The 18,181-nt window shown below is 47.0% G+C and overlaps 1 protein-coding gene across 1 annotated transcript in view; it reads right to left on the bottom strand.

Moving 5' to 3' along the window:
• GLIS3 (GLIS family zinc finger 3) overlaps positions 1-18,181 on the bottom strand; it is a 503,376-nt gene that overhangs the window by 36,816 nt on the left and 448,379 nt on the right. Inside the window, exon 7 of the mRNA XM_006881316.1 lies at positions 15,452-15,620. Coding sequence (XP_006881378.1) covers positions 15,452-15,620 — 169 coding nt within the window. The remainder of the gene's footprint in view (positions 1-15,451; positions 15,621-18,181) is intronic.

Raw genomic sequence — 18,181 nt, 5'->3', positions numbered from 1 at the left:
ACGATGTCCTGCTCCAAGGACCAGTCTCTCCTGGCCACGTACCCAAAGTATATGAGACAGAGAGTAAAAATTGTAACCTCCAAGGAGAAACTTGGTTTTACCCAAGACAGACCTACTTGTTTTCTTGGGGATCGATGGTATGCTCAAGACTCTTCTCCAGCACCACAACCCGAAGGCATCAACTCTTCTTCTGTCATCCTTAGTCACTGTCCAGCTCTCTGAAGCATAACAAGTAACTGTGAAGACCACGGCCTGGATTAGGCACACTTTAGTCTCTAGGTCGACATCGTTGCTTTTCAGCACTCTGGAGAGGTCCCTGCCAGCAGATTTTCCCAATGCAATCTTTTGATTTTCTGACTGCTGGTGTTAAGAATGTAGATTGTGGATCCGAGAATGTCGTAATTGTTAACAACCTCAATCTCTTCTCCATCTATCATGGTGCTGTCAATTGACCCAGTGGTGAGAATTTTTGTCTTCTTAATGTTAAGCTCTGATCCATATTGAAGACCTTGACCTTCTGCAGCAAGCACTTTGGGTCTTCTTCAGTTTCAGCAAGCAAGGTTGTGTCATCTGCATGTACTGTAGGCTGCTCATGAGTCTTCCTCCAATCCTGATGACATAGTCTTCCTCATAAAGCCCTACTTCCTGAATGATCTGTTCAGCATAGACTTAAAAAGTATGGGGACAGGATGCATCCCTGATGCACCCCTTTCCGGATTTTGAACCATACGTGCTGTACTGGCTACATTTAAGAAATCAGTCATCTGGCTTTATTTCCCCATCTTAGTCTAGAAGCTCCCCTGAAACCTGTCCACTGTGGGTCATCTCGATGGGATTAAAAGTCGCGATGGCCAAGATCCAGCATCTCAGCAATACAGAAGCCACCACAGTCAGACACACTGGCAGATGGGTGGTGGATATTTTTTACGTAATTAATACTAATTACAAGACATGCTCATCTATCTATCTATCTATTCACTCAAGTAAGTTCCAAACTCTGGCCATAATCTCTTGGCTACCAAGTACTAATTAAAACCCTAACAATGTTGAGGGGAAAAAAGAAAGAATACACTCCAAGGATACTGTTTGACTTAGGAGTCTGGCAGTTATAAAATAATACTAAGGCGTGGATGGAATATACCGTTTACTTTTTATGAGTCTAGACGGAAATTTTCTCCACGGTGTTCAAATAAATAACAATAGGTAGTATCAAATTAATGAAATAAAAATATCATATGTGAGCTCATAGAGCGTATTAATTTAAAAAAATCACATGGACCTCTAGTCTAAGTGGAAGTTTATGTGACCTTAAAGTCTGCTTTGATTTGGGAAGGGAAGAAATTGTACACAACTTATGAGTGAGTGAGTGAGCAAAGAAAAGTAGCCAGAAATTATATTAGTTATCTAGACAATTGCTAGGTACATGGAAATAACTAACATGGCACTGAGAAGCGCCCAATGTGAGAGGTGCATGTATAAATATGGTAGACTTTCAAGGCAGGAAGGGAAGGGGAGTAAAAAGGAATAACTATGTAAGTTGAATGAAAGGAAATATACAACAAAGGGGAGACATTAAGTGAACTAATTCGAGTGATCAGTTATAATTAATGCTGAAACTGAGGAGGACCTGAAGCACTTGCTGCTGAAGGTCAAGGACTGCAGCCTTCAACATGGATTGAGGCTCAACATCAAGAAAACAAAGATTCTCACCACTGGGCCGCATCATGATAGATGATGAAGAGATTGAGACTGTTAACAGCTTCAGTTTGCTTGGCTCCACAATGAACACCCCTGGTACCAGCAGCCAGGAAATTAAGAGACAGATTGCACTGGGAAAGCTGGCTGTCAGGGACCTCTCCAGAGTACTTAAGAGCAATGATGTCAGTCTGGATAAGGTGTGCCTGATCCAGATCACAGTCTTTGTCATTGCTTGCTATGTGTCAGAGAGCTGGACAATGACTAGCGATGATAGAAAGAGAAATGATGCCTCTGAGCTGGAGAAGAGTGCTAAATATATCAGAGACTGCCAGGATAACAAAGAGGTTCATCCTGGAGAGAGTGAAGCCAGGCTGCTCTTTGAGGCATGGATTCTGAGGCTTCATCTGACATACTTTGGACATGTTGCAAAGAGGGACAACATGCTTGGAAGGTGGAGGGACAGAGAAAAAGAGGGAGACCGTCGATGAAATGGATTGATACAGTGACTGGGGTAATGGGCTAGGTGTGTCAGGGACAGCAAAGTTGGCACGGGATAGAGCACATTTCAGGGCTGTTGTACAACATGAATGATTATATGAAAAACCATTGTAGTTGCTGTTGTTGTGTGCCGTCAAGTCGCTTGTGACTCAATGAAACCCTATGTACACCATCCCTAAACTCTGTTCTGTCCTGTGCCAATCGCACTGTCTCCAACACACTCATCCCGATGATTCAGAAATTTTCACTTTAAAAATATTTTCATTAAAAAAAAAGATAAATATTCATGAGTACTGAGCAGTTGATTGCCTGACCTGCTCTAAACATGAGGTGTAAAGAAAGAGCTTGTTCAGATCCCTGACTGTGGAAACTTGGGTGGTGGGAGGAGAGGTAGATGCCAAATTACCTTGAAGAGCACAAACTCTGCCTCAGGTACAAGGGTAAGATGAGGGTTACAGAGATGGAGAATAGATGATTGGGCTGAATGTGGCCAATTTTCAATAGGTTCTGAAAGCACCGAAGGAGCTCCGGTGGCCTAGGGGATAGGAAGTTGTATTGATTTATCTTTGTTTTTTAACTTTTTAAAAAGTATTTAAGAGAACAAGTATGTGATGCTCTTCAGATGTTCAAAACACATTCACTGATTGATCCAAGGACAATCTATACTTAAGACACCTATCTGTACTGGTGAGCCACGGAAGGCTGTCACTTTGTAAAAAACCAACTGCGGTCAGGTTGACACCAACTCCAGGTGACCCTGTGGGACACAGGAGATCTGCCCCCATGGGGTCTCCATCCTATGAGTGCAGACATCTTTCTCTTACAGAGCAGCTGACAAGTCAGAAGAATCAGCTTTCCAGTTAGTAGCCAAATGCTTATCCACCGCATCACCAAGCCACTGAAAAACATGTCAGGAGTTCTTTAAGTGAAAAACAAAGCAAAACCAAACCCTAGGATCATTTTTTTCCTCTTGATTTCAGGTTTGCACAAGGGGAGGGGAAGGCATGGTAGGTCTGTGGTAGGATTCTCTCCTTACACGCAGGAGACCTGGGTTCAGTTCTTGTCCAGTCTGCGTCACGTGCAGCCATTGGCCAGTCCATGTGCATGCTACTGTGATCCCAGACAGGTTCAGTCTAAGACAGACCAGGGAGAAAGGTCTGGCAATCTACTTCCGAAAGTCAACCAGTGTAAAACCACAGTCCAACCTGTCAGCCGTCCTAGGCACAGTGAGGGACTGAGCACGGGACACGGGAGGGAGAACCATGTCTGGAGCCTGTTCCACGGCAGCTGAGAAACATTCAGCTGTTGAAATGGAGATTCAGAAAGCAAGGCAGGCTCTAATCAGGTGAGCTTTCCTGTAGGACCACCCACCGTGGCTTCCAGTCTTGCTTCCTGAATCAATGTTTCCCAAAGAAGTATCTCCAATTCACAAATCTATGCAATTACAGAATCCTCTAGCTGGGTGAGACATCTTTGCTTGTATAAAAAACTCGAAATAAACAAACAAAAGTCTTAAACACAAATAAAACCACAAAAAACGGAGTCCCAGGGAAATGAAACAGTTTGTCCAAAGTCTCAGAACTCGCTCTTTAGATGTCACTTTATTCAAGGCAGGTGGCCTAGTGGGTTGGGAGATGCACTGCCAGCCCAAAGGCAGGAGGTTCTGATCCATCAGATGCTCCTCATGAAAAAGAAAAAAAAAAGGCAATCTGCTCCCATGTAGTTTATAGCCTCTGAAACTCACTAGAGGGGCAGTTCTGAGTCAATACTGATTCTACAGCATTAAGTTTGAGTTTTTGGATCTTTATAAAAATCTAATTTATAATGGAGAGGTAGGGATGGGCGGAGGGAAGAAGACTCCTTAAAGCAAAGAAGAGAAAAACAATCCTTCTCAGAGTCTAAAGCGACGGCAGTCTGAGCCACTCACCACCTTACAGAAACCTGACACGGGACCCTGTGGCCAGCTCACTCTGGTGACCTGCCCGAGTTGGACTCAAGGGCCCCTCGTGTCTACCCGATTGGCCCCTTCAGTCTTCGAGTAGATAGTTCCTTCCTGGGAAGGTCTTAGCCTCTCAGCCCAGCGCAATCCATGTCCAACTTGCAGTTTTGATTCTTCGAACAAAATCCCCTAATAGATCACGTTTCCAGTCAAGCACGTAGTCTCAAAAGGTCGTCGTTTCTTTCCTGGTGCCCACGATGCAAGCAGACTTCCAGCAAGTCCAGTGGGACCATGCGTTCTAGTACAGCTTTGGGAGTAGGCCTTCTGAAAAGAGGGTCATAAGTGTTCCCACGACCAAGTGGATTAAATGTTGGTTGATATGTGCTTTGGACAGCTGTCCTACATCATTTCCTTCTACAAACTTCCCGAAGAAGGAAGACTCCCTCACAACAGCCCACCTCACTGTCTTCACATGAGAAAACGACTTGCTGCCAGGCAGTGAAAACAGCAGCGCCGAACAGTTCCGCGGTTTGGGGAAAAGTTTTACAGGCTCCTTCCCTCAAAGGATTATGGGGTCTCACCTGTGGTGGTTTTACAATTCATTTGTGAAAACTAATCAATGAAAAACGGATTTAGCTTTCGGACAGTGGTGATGGGAGGGGTAAAAAAAAAAAAAAATCTTTTTTAAAACCCAGACAGAAAAGCCAAGTTTTCAGGATTTTCCATCTGACTTATCAACTAACACAGTCCCCGATGATAATCCCCCACTCTGTACGGCCAGAGAGCACTCTATTTGAGCAGACATCAGTGGTCTCTGGAACAATTTACAAATCACTTCATGGATTCCTGGCTGATGCATCTTGGTGACTCTAGTGTCTACTTACCCTTCCTTTCTGTCTCACTAAAGAGGCACTTAGACTCCATTCAACCCAGATTTGTCCCAGAATGAATCATAGTACGTTCCTGAGCAAATTGAATTGTGCTCTTGGAACAATGCAGACCAGCTGTGTATAATGTAGAGATGGCTGCTGGGCGCTGTGGGTAACTGTCCACCCTGCAGGCCTCTAGCAGGGCCTATGCCACGGTTGGTACAGTCATCTGATAACTGTCACAGAGCTGAGACCATCCCCTGGAAGGACTTGGGGTCACCGTCTCCTTTCCTGAGCCCCCTGGAGGGACTTGGGGTCACCTTCTCCTTTCCTGAGCCTGGGTAAATGCTCATCATTTATGACAGAGGGCACGGTCAAGACTCAGAGTGATTGTTCACGCTGCCCCGCTGTTGTTGTCATGTGCCATCAAGCTGGAACCAAACCACAGCTGACCCTCCAGCAGGTTTTCACAGAGGAGACTGCTTATTCTTCTCTCTCAGAGCAGCTCAGGGATTCAAACTGTATGTCTTTTGGGACCGCAGTGCAGCTTCTTACCATTAGGGCCATAAGAGCAGAACAAAAGGGGAAGAACTGTCAAATTGGGACTCAGATTTGATTGAACTGTGCCGCTCTAAAAGGCCTGATTTAGGCCACGGTCTTTTCAAACACTTGCTACGCGTCTGAGAGCTGGGCAATGAAGAAGGATGACAAAAGAATTGATGCCTTTGAACTGTGGTGGTGGGGAAGAGCACTGAGTATCCATGGATGGCCAAAAGAACAAATACATCTGTCTTGGAGAATATGCAGCCAGCGTGCTTCCCGGAGGCAGAGATGCTAAGGCTTCGTCTCCCATACTTTGGGCAAGTCTCTAGGACAGGCTATTCCTTGGAGAGAGATATCATGCTTGGAAAGGTGGAGGGCTGGATGAGAAATGAGAAGAAATCCCTCAACCAGGTGGACAGCCACCGTCACTACAGCAATCGGACCTGAGTGTGTCAGAGACTGTGAACACAGCACAGGACAGGACAGGGTTCAGATCTGCTGTTCCTTGGGTCGTCTTTATTTCATATTTAACTCGATAGCACCCAACAACAAAAACAAAAGAAAAAGAACAGAGCTCTGGTGGTCTAGTGGTAAGAAGCTGCATTGCAATCCAAGGGCACATGGTTCGGATCCACCACCTGCTGCTTGGGAGAGGAGAGAGGAGCAATCTTCTCCATGTGATTTACTGCCTCTTAAAACCTGCGTGGAGGGTCAGCTATGGGTTGGTTCCAACTCCGTGGCACACAGTAACGACAACATAAAGAAGACTTGATTCCTACACTTGCGAATTTGACTTGGCTGGAAATAGGAGAGTCCTTTCTTAAATGTTAATGAGGTCAGGCCAGAGGAGGGTGGGTCCTGAACCTTATCACTTCTGAACAGTGTTGTATGAAAATATAGGTGCGGAGAGTGGCACAGCAGAAGATGCCCTGTAAGGACCAGGCTACAGGCCCAGGAAGGTCCAGGATTGTTGGCAGCCAGCAGGACCACAGCGAGGCCCAGAGAAAGAAGAAACATGGCTGAGACCCTGATTCGGACAGTCAGGTATTTTTTGGCCAGAGCAGCACTAGGCAAACAAGACAGCTGAGTTTGTGTAAAATGATGAGTAAGAATTTTTCAAGAAGACTCAACAGACGTTATGATGAGGTAAGAAATAGCAAGAGAAATACCTTCTGAGACACAGGGAGCTAGCTGCATGCTATGCAATCAACACCAAAGGCATAAACATGTATTCTTTTACATATTAAAAAGTCAAAATAGAGTCCAGGGCCCCACACCATCCCCCCTCCTCCCTACAGAGACAGGAAGGGAGGAGGGACAGACAGGCAGAGAAAGGGAGGGGAATGAATTATGCAGGATGCATCTGAACCAAGAGCCAGCATTTTCTGGGATTTCTTGACTGTGGAATTGGCGGTGACTGAGTTGTTTGTCCATTTCAGAATCTGACGTGATGGGCAGAGAAGAAAGAGTAAATGTGATTCTGCCAAGTCTTCTCAGAAAGAGCGCCGACCGGAAGAAAAAATCTCCCAGAGGGGGCCTCAGGCACTGGGGTCAAAGTGCTATAGGAGGGATGTGCTGTGACATCATCGCCTGCTGCCCTGAGGTCAAAACAAGGGGATTCAACTCAGGGTACCAGGCCAAGGGAGGATGGAAGGCTCTCAGTCACTTCAGGTGGTGGCTGGCATGGTGCCCCCCTCTGCTCTGAGATGGAGAGGGATAGGTGAGAGGAAAACATTCAAAAGGTCAAAGAAGAAATGAAGGAAACAGAGTTATCTTGTCTACACATGTAAAAGGGGCCCACAGAGAGAGAAAACCTGGACTCTCCCATCCATCTCCCATGGCTCCCAACAGCTGTCCTTGGAGACAGCAGCACTAAAAACGTTTAGAACCAACTTCAGATAAAGTACTCTTGCCAAATGTAGTCACATGCCATTGTAGTCCAGTGCCAAATGAAACCTCAAGAGTAAATATAATCTGTAAAACGAAAAAGAAACGAGCTGGGTAGTAGTTTGGATGGTAATATCATATGCTGTTTATATATGCTTTTTATTTTTTTAATCTTCAGGATGTCAGGTTACTGTTATAAGCACAAAGGAATTTTCCACACCTTCTCTTGAAGAGAGAAATGCACTGAAGGAAATGGCGTATGTTTAAAAAATTCCTATTCAGCAGTGTTCTTGGCGCAGAAAGAGCATAAAATCATCAGATGGTCGCTCCCATTTCGTACCTCCAGCTTCTCAAAGGGCATTGTGGAGAGATTAAGTATTTAAGAAGGGATGACTGTTGCTGCTGCAGAATATTCTGTTGACGGTACCATTGGTTCTTTTGACTTGGCTCGTAACTCATAACCATGTCCTGTTTCCACAGGTTGGACATTTGTGTTATTGAAGCTAATCCTCAACTCCAATTAGGTGACAGATTTGCCCAGGTGGTGTAGCTAGCCAGACGGACATTCCATTTGCCCTGAGGCTGAGGTCTTCTGCTTCTGAGGGGGATGTCAATTGAAGAGAATTATCCTCACCAATTATGCTGAGAAGAATGATTACAACAGAGAAAAGATCTTCACCATAGAAGTAAACAGAAACACAACTAAAGACTATTCCTCAATGAAGGATTCAGAACACCCACCTCAGAGAACTGTGTCTCTCGGTTTCTGCTTCCCTCCTTAGTTCTCCCAGTGTGTCCTCTTCTCAAATCACTCGGGAAAAATAAAAGCAGCCAGTTTTCCCAGCTTCCCCAACCTGAGGGGGGAAGGCCCCGTGGCAGTCACCGTCACACTGTTAAACACCAGGAGGCTTGCTCCCAACCCGGCTGCTGTCTGCCAGCCCAGGCGCTTGATATTCCGTAGACGTCTTGACTCACACCGCCAGCAAGGCTTGTGGGTTTTCACGTCGGGAACTGTGGCTCCATACGATGTGCAATTTCAGAGAATGCATATAAAAAGACCCACGCTGACACATTTGCAGAACACAAGAGCTTGGTTTCAGCGTCATGTTGCTTCACGTTAATGGGCTAAAGTTGAGGTTGCAACAGGAGGAATTTCCGTCCACCTCAGACGTTCCTTTGTTAACTGTCTTGCCTCACCTTCCTGACTGAAAATCTAAGGGGGCTACAGAAACATCGTCTTGGGCTTCAAGGGAGGTGAGGCTTGTTTGGAATGTGAGGACAAAACAAAGATGGCTGACTGGCAGAGGCCAACGGCTTCTTTGGCACTGAAAAAAGAATGGTTTCCTGTGTAGACATTCTAGTAATTGGGTTTTGAGGCACACTTGTAATAAATTTAAAAACTGAAAAAACCCCAAAAAACAACCCACCCCAACCAACCAGTGTGCTAAGAAAAAAATACTATGTGGAAAACTAGTCCAACATGAAAAATATCTGAGCCATGTGCTGAGTGGGAGAATCCGCAGGAAGGCTCACACGCACCCTCCCCCAGGACGGGACCCGAGCAGAACGTGAGGCAGGAGGAGCTGCACTCGTGGTGCCTGCAGTTCTTCCTTCCACCTTCATTCATTCATTTCACAACATGATCATACGGCCCCTTCCTGCCCTGAGGAATCCTGCTGGTCTAGTAAGTTGTAGTATGTTGGGCCACCAACTGAACAGATGGCGGTTCAAATCCACCAGTTGCTCTTAGAAATACAAGTCTCCCTGTGTAAAGACGACACCCTCAGAAAGCCTGTGGGGCAGTTCTCAGCTTACAGGGCCCACCGTGAGCAGGAATCATCTTGACAGGCAGTGGGTTTTATATGCACCGAGGGAACCCTAGTGATGGAAAGGTTCAAACACTAGGGATCTACAAAGTCAATGCTCCTCTGTGCTGCATAGTATTCCACTGTGTGAATGTACCATAATTTCTCAATCCATTCCATCATGGTTGGGCATTTGGGCTATTTTCCATGTTTTTACTATGGTGAACAATGCTGCTATGAACATTGGTGTACAAGTCTCTGTTTATGCCTCAGTTCTCATTTTCTCAGTGTATATTCCAAGCAGTGGAACAGCTGGGACATACAAAATCTCTATGTTCAGCTTTCTGAGGAAATGCCAAAATGCCTTCCAGAGCGGCTGTACTGTTTTATAATGCCATCAACAATGTATAAGAGTTCCTATCTCGCCACATCTTCTCCAACATTTATTACTTGATGCCCTGCTAAACTGTGCCACTGCTCCTGGGGTAAGACGGTATCACATTGTGGTGTTGATTTGCATCTCTCTTAGTGCCAGTGATTTGGAGCATTTCTTCATGTGCCTGTTGGACAGGGGAGGGACTGGAGAGCATTATGCCAAGTGAACTAACTCAATTTCATAAAGACAAATATTATATAGGACCATTATCGTAGAGTGTGTACAGGATTCAAGGGTGGAGGGTGGAGCTTAAACATGGAGTCACACAATTTGATGGGTGGAGGGAGGAATTGGTAAAGGAAGAGGAAAGATCCTGTGTGAAAAACTTTATGAACTTTGTATGTAAACTAGTATACAATAAAATTTTAAAAAATAACAACAAAATACAACACTAGGAATCTTAATTAAAAAACCCCTACCAATCCACAGGATAAAAGACAGCTTCTATACAGATTTGCATGCTTAGAAACCCTATAGGATAGTTCTACCCCATCCTGCAGGGTGGAATTGACTCAGCAGCTTTGAAGGGGTAAAGCTGTATACCCAGCAGTCACAGACGTGAAGTCTCTGTCCTCGGAGAACTTGCATTTTGTGGAAGGTAAGGGTCCTCCCTCGGAGCTCCTAATCTAACTAACAAGAGGACAGCTGATGGACACTAAGCATGTGGGCTAAGCATGAGTGCAGGGGCTCTGAGAGCTGAGTGTCAGAGGACTCAGTTTATGGTGGAGAAGGAGAGAGGGCAGGGAAGGCATCAGAAGAAAGTGGAGGGAGCCCAGCAGCCACATCCAAGCCCAGCCGAGTGAGACGACTTGACTAGAGCTAAGGAACCTTCCAGAATTACAAAGACCTTAAGCAGAAAGTTAGTGCTGCCCTGGCCTCAGCATTCAGGCGAGTGGAAACATATTACTGAGGCTGGAATCAGGAAGGATGTCTATGGGCAGCCTTGGCTACTAAAAATCAAAAAAAGGAGGTGCACTGAAAAACAAGGAACTCATGCAATATTATTCAAAACGGGTGACCCTGGAGGACATTATGCTGAGTGAAATATCTCAGTCACAAAGGGACAAATACTGCATGGTGCCACTGTTGTAGAATGGGTAGGACATCAGGGTTGGGGTATGACAGAAAAAACTGGGTAAATTTTGTATATTATATTGAAACAGATGGGGGAAAGAACAGATTAGAGGTGATATATGATTATTATGGTTAGCACAGGAATCCAGAATTAAGGTTGCATAGAGAAGTGTACTGGGGGGGGTAGGTGGGGGAGAAGGGATGGGGGAATAGTATACTAATGAAGGAATTTTTTTTCTCTTCTTTTTCTTTTTGGAGAGGGGAGCGAACTGGTGGGGAGGGGTGGGCAGGGAGAAAAGTGCGGCAATGAATGAATGGAAATCCAAAACCTCTGTAAATGTCTATTAAAATTAATTTAAAAAAGGAGGTGCATGTCTCAGGGCACCCAGACTTATAAAAGGGCAGGGGCAGCTCAGGGCAGAAGCTTCACCTTCCGCACGGGGGACCTGGACCTGGTTCCCAGCTGCTGCACCTCGTAGTCAGCCACGGCTCATCTGTCTGCTCAGGTGTGTGTGCTGTTCTGATTCTGAACAGATTTCTGGCAGTGGAACTTTCAGATGAAGATAGACTAGGAAGAAAGGCCTGGCAATCTACTTACAAAAATGAACCAGTGAAAGCTGCACGGATCACAGCTGTCCGTTCTGCGGCCGATCATGGGGATGATGCAGGAGTGGGTGGGGCTTTGTCACATCGTGCATGGGGTCATCATGAAAACAACAGCCAACAACAACGGGGATTCATTCAGACGATGTCACATCTGAAAACTGGAGGAACAAGCCAAACCCACTACCAGGCTGATGTCCACTCTCAGGACTGAGGAAACTTCCCTGCAGGAGTTTTAAGCCTATAACTTCTCCCAGAAGCAGTTGTTGTTGTTGTTGTTAAGTGCCGTCGAGTTGTAGGCAACTCACAGCAACCCTACGAACGAGAGTTTGAGACACTTTCTCCAGGTTCATAGGGTTTCCGGAGGCAAGCTGTTACGGAAGGGGATGCCACTCCTGCTTCCAAGCTTGTTTCAAGCGGGGAGCTCCACCAAACACTGTCCATCACGGGTGACCATTATTGCATTTGACACATCAGGGTCAGTGATCAGCTTTCTAGAAGCAGACAGCCATATAATTTTCCCCAAGGTGGATTTGAACCTCCAACCCTGAGGTTAGCAGCTGAGTGATTTAACCACTATGCCAACAGAGCCCTTTCTAGTACACAGTGACTCTTATTCTTGCTTTTAAAGGCTGCCAAGTAAGTGACCCTATGAGCAACGGGCTGAAACCAGGCCATACCCTGAGCCATCCTCGCCGTGTCCACTCGGCTTCAGCCCACTGTGCCGTCACTTTGTCAGTTCAGCTGGTTGAGGGTCTTCCTCTTTTGAAATAACTTTCTACTTTTCCAAACATGATGTCCCCTTCCCAGGACTGACCTCTCCTGATCACATGCCCCAAATACATGACACGGAGTCCCATTATCCTTCCCTCTATGGAGATTCTAGCTGCACTGCATCCAAGACAGCTTTGTTTGTTCTTTTGGCAGTCCACAATAGAGTCGCTTCTCTCTGCCAACAACACAATTAAAAAGGACTTAAGAAACTGGCATTTCTACCTTATTTTGTTTCTGACTCTTTAATGATTTTCTCAGAAACAACCACTGTGGATGTCCTCTGCTCCTGACTCATGTATCCAGGAGACTGCTTCCTTTTCTCGATGTCTGCCTTTTCTAGCTCAGAGAAACCCCTCTCCTGTGTCTCCGCTACGGCCAGTCCAAAGACCTCTAACTCATCTGCTCAGTTTCTCACTACAGAGAAAGGCCTGGTCTTCTGCTTCGGGGACAGTGAACACCGACTATGTCCCAGAGGCGACTGGCCTTCAGAACAGAGCAGTGGACACAGATTACTGGCCTTCTCTTGGGTGATATGAGCAGCACAAGTCCAGCCAACTTCCTCTCAGGAGGGCAAAATTTCCAGAAAAACTCCCATCAATTTTTTTTCTTCTCTTCTCTAATTAGGCATACTATGAAACCCAGTGAATTAACATTTCCAAGAATGCTGAGTTCTTCTCAGCAATGCCATGACGATAAACTAAGTCCCACTGGGCTCGCTCACCGTGGCACGGTACAAAACCACTTCCCACAGTATGTTTAAATCAGCACCAGATGGATGGGCTGGAGCTCCGTTTAAATCATCCCAATGATGTGTCATCCAGCTCATATGTCAAGATCGAGATGGAACCTTATCCAACTGAAGAGAACCTGCACTGACTTTCTTTTACGACGGCCAGGATCAAAGAGGCTGATGTTGGCTCGGTAGATGTGCTGGGCCCTTCCCGACTTCTGAGAGTGACTCAGGCCACGTTGTTAACATGTCCAAGCTAAGTAAATGAGGAATCCACACCCGCCAGGCAGGAAAACATGCCAGCTTCCCACTAAAACTGCCAACTGTGATAAACCAGCTTCCGTTAGGAAAACTGCTGGACTTTGCACTGGGGAGTTTCCCAGTCACAAGGGGGCAACGACCTATAAAGCAGAGCGGAAGGTAAGCACATTTCTCCCCGTGCTTTCCTGCGGGACACGAAGGCAAACAGAGTGAATCACCCCGAGCTGTCACTTGTCACCCTTTCCAGAGCTGATGAGAAGCAACAGCCCACCTCACACGAGCACCCAGCTGACATGGCACGAGGCTGGGCAAACATCCTGGAAGAAGGGTCACTGAAACTCAGAGCCACAAATGTGGAAACGCCCACCATGTGCCTTGGTTCTTCAGTGCTGCTACTGTGACAGGGAGACCACAGGCAGACACATTAACAGACAGACCTGTATTCCCTCACATTGCAGGAAGCTCTCTCTCATGACAGTCAATTCAGAACCGACTCTGAGCTTCCTCTCCAGCAGGCTTTGTCTCTGTCAAGGTGCAAAACTTCCACTCCCACTTCCCGTTCAGATCAGCCTTTCCTCCATCCAGTTCCTACTAGGGGACCTCTGGTGGCCTAGTCCAGAGAACACTATGCTAGTAACTCAAAGGCCACACCTCTCTAGTGGTTGAAATTCACCACTGACTCTGAGAAAGAAGAAGCCATCTGCCCCCTTGCCATTTACATCCTTGGAAACCCAATGGAGGGTCAGCTCTGACTCAGGTTTGATGGGACAGTAATGAGGTTTTTTTGAGGTTGAGTTTCTCCTACCCAAGAAATGAACTTTCTCCTGTGTGACCCCAAGGCAGTTAAACCCAAGCCAGATTACAAGTGATGCCATCTCCTCGGGAGGAGCGCGGTGTGATGCCGTCTCCTCAGGTGGAGAGGTATGGTGTATTGTCCAGCCAGTGAGGATGGTTTCCAAGACAAGGCTTCTATCCACAGCCACCTGCACCAGCTCAGTCAGACAATGGCCAGCAGGGTCCCTGGTGCCCATTCCAGAAAGGATGAGGGAACAGAGATGGGAGAGGATCAAGCTTCTCTTCCTGTTCGTAGTCCATTCACACACACATCCTAGGGCCCCGGGAGTAGTGGTAAGGACCACAGAACTTCTTAAGCCAATAGAACACTCAGAAGTTCAAGCATGAGGGTCACTGTCTTTCCCCGGACAGCCTTTGATCTGCCTTTGTGTTGCTGGTTCTGACTCACAGCAACCAGGTAGGACACATCTGAACTGGCCTTAAAAGTTTCCAAGGTTGTGGCATCTTTATGGGAGGGGCTGATGGGTTTCACCTACCAATGTTAAGGTCAGCGAGGGGATTTGAATTGCTAACCCTTAGGTTAGTCTATCAGAGCTTTAACCATCATGCCAGCAGCAGTTGTTGTTGTGTACCATCGAGTCTGAAATGACCCATAGCTGATGGGTTTTAAAAAGCAATAGATTGCCCAGGGGGAAACTACGTTTGTTCCATGGAGTATCTGGTGGATTTTAATCACTTGCCTTTCGGTTGATAGTACAATTCCTTACTACAAAGCCACCAGATTATTGATGCCTTTGAGCTGTGGTGTTGGAGAAGGGCACTGAACATCCCATGGATGGACGGCCAAGAGAACAAACAGATAGGTCTTGACGAGGGTGCAGCTGGAGTGCTCTGTGGAGGCAGAAATGATGAGGCTTCACGTCACATACTCTGGGCATGATGTTAGATGGGGCTATTCCTTGCAGGGGGACATGCTGCTGGGAAGGGTGGAGAGTCGATGCAGGAGAGGAAGACCCTCAACCAGGTGGACTGATGTGGTGACTAATGCAATGGGCTCTTGTGCGTCAGGAAGGGTGAGGATGGTGCAGGATAGAACAGGGTTCAGATCTTTAGTTCACAGGGTTGCCACCTAACAACAACAAGCCACCAGAAGTCCCTCATGCCACCAGGGTTTTCCAGAAACCTTTTATTACACCACCAGCTCAGGTGATAGGATGGCACCTGAACAGGTGGCAATCATGTCATCTTCACATCCCTACCCCCACACTGAGTCCAGGAGCAGGCTGAGCACGGGTAGGATGGAAGGGGGAGCTCGCTGGCACCACTGCCAATATCATTCTGTTTTTCCCTCCCACGGAAAAATAAAACAGGTAAGAGATGCCCGCTCCATGGGCTTTGTGTATGTACTTTTAAAATGTCACCTTTGGGTAAAACTCAGCCCACTATCAGATTATTAATAAAACGCAGCAACTGTCAGATGCCTTCTCTGCGCAGGGAAGCTTGGCGGCGACACCTATTAGAAGAGACAGATGGCCTTACCTCTCTGCGCCCGAGTCCGCAGCTGTGAGTGGAGGTAACTGGGAGGGAGGGTGGTGGGGGCTCCCCTGCACATTATGTCCCGGAGAAGGGTGACTGACAGCGTGTGGGGGCGGCCTGGACCCAGCAGCTGTTCCACTTCGACTCGAGTGATTGTTGGCGAAGAGAGGAGCTGAAAGCAAGGAAGACACACGTCAGAGGATGCCTCGAACCCGGAGCTGCACGCTCGAGACCCGAGTCTGACCGCAGTGCACGGCAACAGCTTGCTGGCTGGCTTGTCTCCTGGTGGCTCTGGGGAGCCCGTCTCTCCTCCTTCTACACACACAGCTGTGGCTTTCCCTGGGATCCCAGGCCCCGGCTGCAGCTTCACACTGTCTCACTTGGTCCTGCAGACCAAACTCCTTGTTTACCTTTGAAGGGCTCCCCTGGCCTGTCGCCCCCCTCCATCTGTAAAAGAAGTCAATCTTGTCAAGTTAGCATCTTCACGGAGGCCCCCATATGCTCATCTCTCAGTCATGGGGGACAAGAGGCAGGCACCAGAACATTCCACAGGCTGAATGAGAAGGGCATAGCACCTCTCTCTGTGTCTCACCATCCAGGGAGCTATCACAGGACACAAAGAGCCACCAGAGTCAGCGAGAATCTCCCCCTACCACCCTGAGCTCCTCTAATAAGAGCGGAGTCTCCTTTGTCTTAGCATGAACACACACAGGGTTTTAAATTCCATTTCTAACAAGCCTGCCTTGAGCTTGTCAGCAAGGAAACTTGGTCTCCATTAAAACTGACTCCACGTAACCCTGTCAAATGGCATAACATAGCTTAAGAGACGTATGGTCGGAAACCCTAAGTCTCTGTAAACTTTCATTAATGTTAATAAAGAAAAAAAGGGACGTATGGTCATGCTCTCATTTGATGAGCAGTGTCAGGTCTTCAAAGCTTATGAACAGATATCAAAGACAACTATTCCCTCCTCCTGACTTATCTAGAACAAAAGACAAAGAAGGAAACCAAAGAATCAGAGATGAAACTAGTCTGCAGGGCACAGAGTGTGCACGTACCATGACCTCACCTATCCTGAGACCAGAAGCACTAGATGGTGCCCGACTACCACAACAGGCACAGGGATAGTTGACGCTTCCTGTAGAATGAGAAAAACGTGGGCTAGAATATTGAATTCTTCACACACACCAAAACCAAAACACCTCCCCCATAAAAGTCCCCAAATTTGAAAACCACAAACAAACCAGACCTACTAGACCAGTGGAGACGGGGCACTTCTTAGGACTGCTGCCCTGCAATCCTCTCCCCACTTTTACCTGAAACTTGCCTCTAAGGTCACCCTATAGCTAATCAACAGAGAGGTCACAAAAGAAAACATACCATCTGTGAGTACTGAGCTCTTTTTAAAAAAAATCACTAATAAAAGATTCAATGGCTACCATTCTTTCTGAAGTAAAGACAAGCACGTATGGGGTTGGGGAACCAGATTACTGGAAACGAAAGCACCAGAATGAAATAACAAGGATGCTCATACATCGTGAAGACTGTGAACAATGTCACGTAACCGTTTGTGTTGAATGGCCAAATGGGAACCTACACCACTGTGGAAACCTAGAAAAAAACCCTAACTTTATTTAGTGAGTCCTCTGCCACTACCACCAAAAATGACAAGGACCCTCAAACAGAAGCTGGCCACTGTCCCCTGCTGTGACTCCTCCTGACAGAAGATGGAGGAAGACAGGGTCATTCAGGCAGCAGCGCCTCCGAGGATGGCATGTGACCTCAAAGTGAAGTCTGTACCCAGGCAGGTGGGCTAAGTGGTCCGGTGGCACCGTGGGAACTGGGGATGTCACCTTCAGAGTCTATCAGGGAGGCCCTCTGAGCATCGGGATCTCACTTAGGGGGCATCTAATTACTCGGCCAGCAGACAGCATTGTCGGGCTGGTTCCTTCCCTCCCTGATGGGGCTAGCTCACCGCTGGACCTCCTCTCTCCTCTTCCACTTGACTCCACACGTACCGGAGAATAGACAGAAGAGGGAGTTTTTGAAGAAAAGACATTCTCCTCAGGACTAAAAAGAAGCTACATTATCAAAAAGAGCTGCAGGTTGAAAAGTTCAGGGAGCTGTATTTTTAGACCAGCACCACTTTCCTACACCCTTTCTGGGATGGAGTTAAGATCCCAGATGGCCCAGATCCCAAAAGATGAACCCAATGGGGTAAGAGTTCAAATACACAAAGGGACATGTGTTGTCACTCAAAAAGCTACAGATGGCTGAGATCTGATTGAAGAGATTATTCCTGGCAGATCAGCTTGCTGTCTGGTTAATGCCTGCCCTCAGAAGCCTCCATCCTCCATATCGTGAAGAAGTCAGAGTGCTTGAAACAGGCTTTGCAGCCCCAAATGCGGAGGTCTGCTCCAGGTGTGCGGTAGTGGCAATAAAAGGTGCACATCTGCATGGTCACCAGAATCACCTTATGAATCACTGCCCCACGTATGCTCAGCTCGCTCCGGCAGCCACAGTTTTCTTGCGTGTCTTATAATCACCTCACCCTGGGGAGGAGGTCTGGACTGACTGTGGCAATCCTGTCAGCACTGGTGTTTGTCAGCACAGAGCTCCATGTTTTACAGGCTGTTTGAAAAACTAACAGAGTACGAGGAACTCAAAGAGGCACTGAGCGATCACAGCTAACTGTCAGACCTCCACTGGACACAACATTTATCCTCCCTGGAG

The sequence above is a fragment of the Elephantulus edwardii genome, unplaced genomic scaffold (genome assembly GCF_000299155.1).
Source record: "Elephantulus edwardii isolate Elephantulus edwardi_28Jun2011 unplaced genomic scaffold, EleEdw1.0 scaffold00014, whole genome shotgun sequence".
Classification (NCBI taxonomy): Eukaryota; Metazoa; Chordata; class Mammalia; order Macroscelidea; family Macroscelididae; genus Elephantulus; species Elephantulus edwardii.
This window is presented reverse-complemented; position numbering and strand designations above follow the sequence as displayed.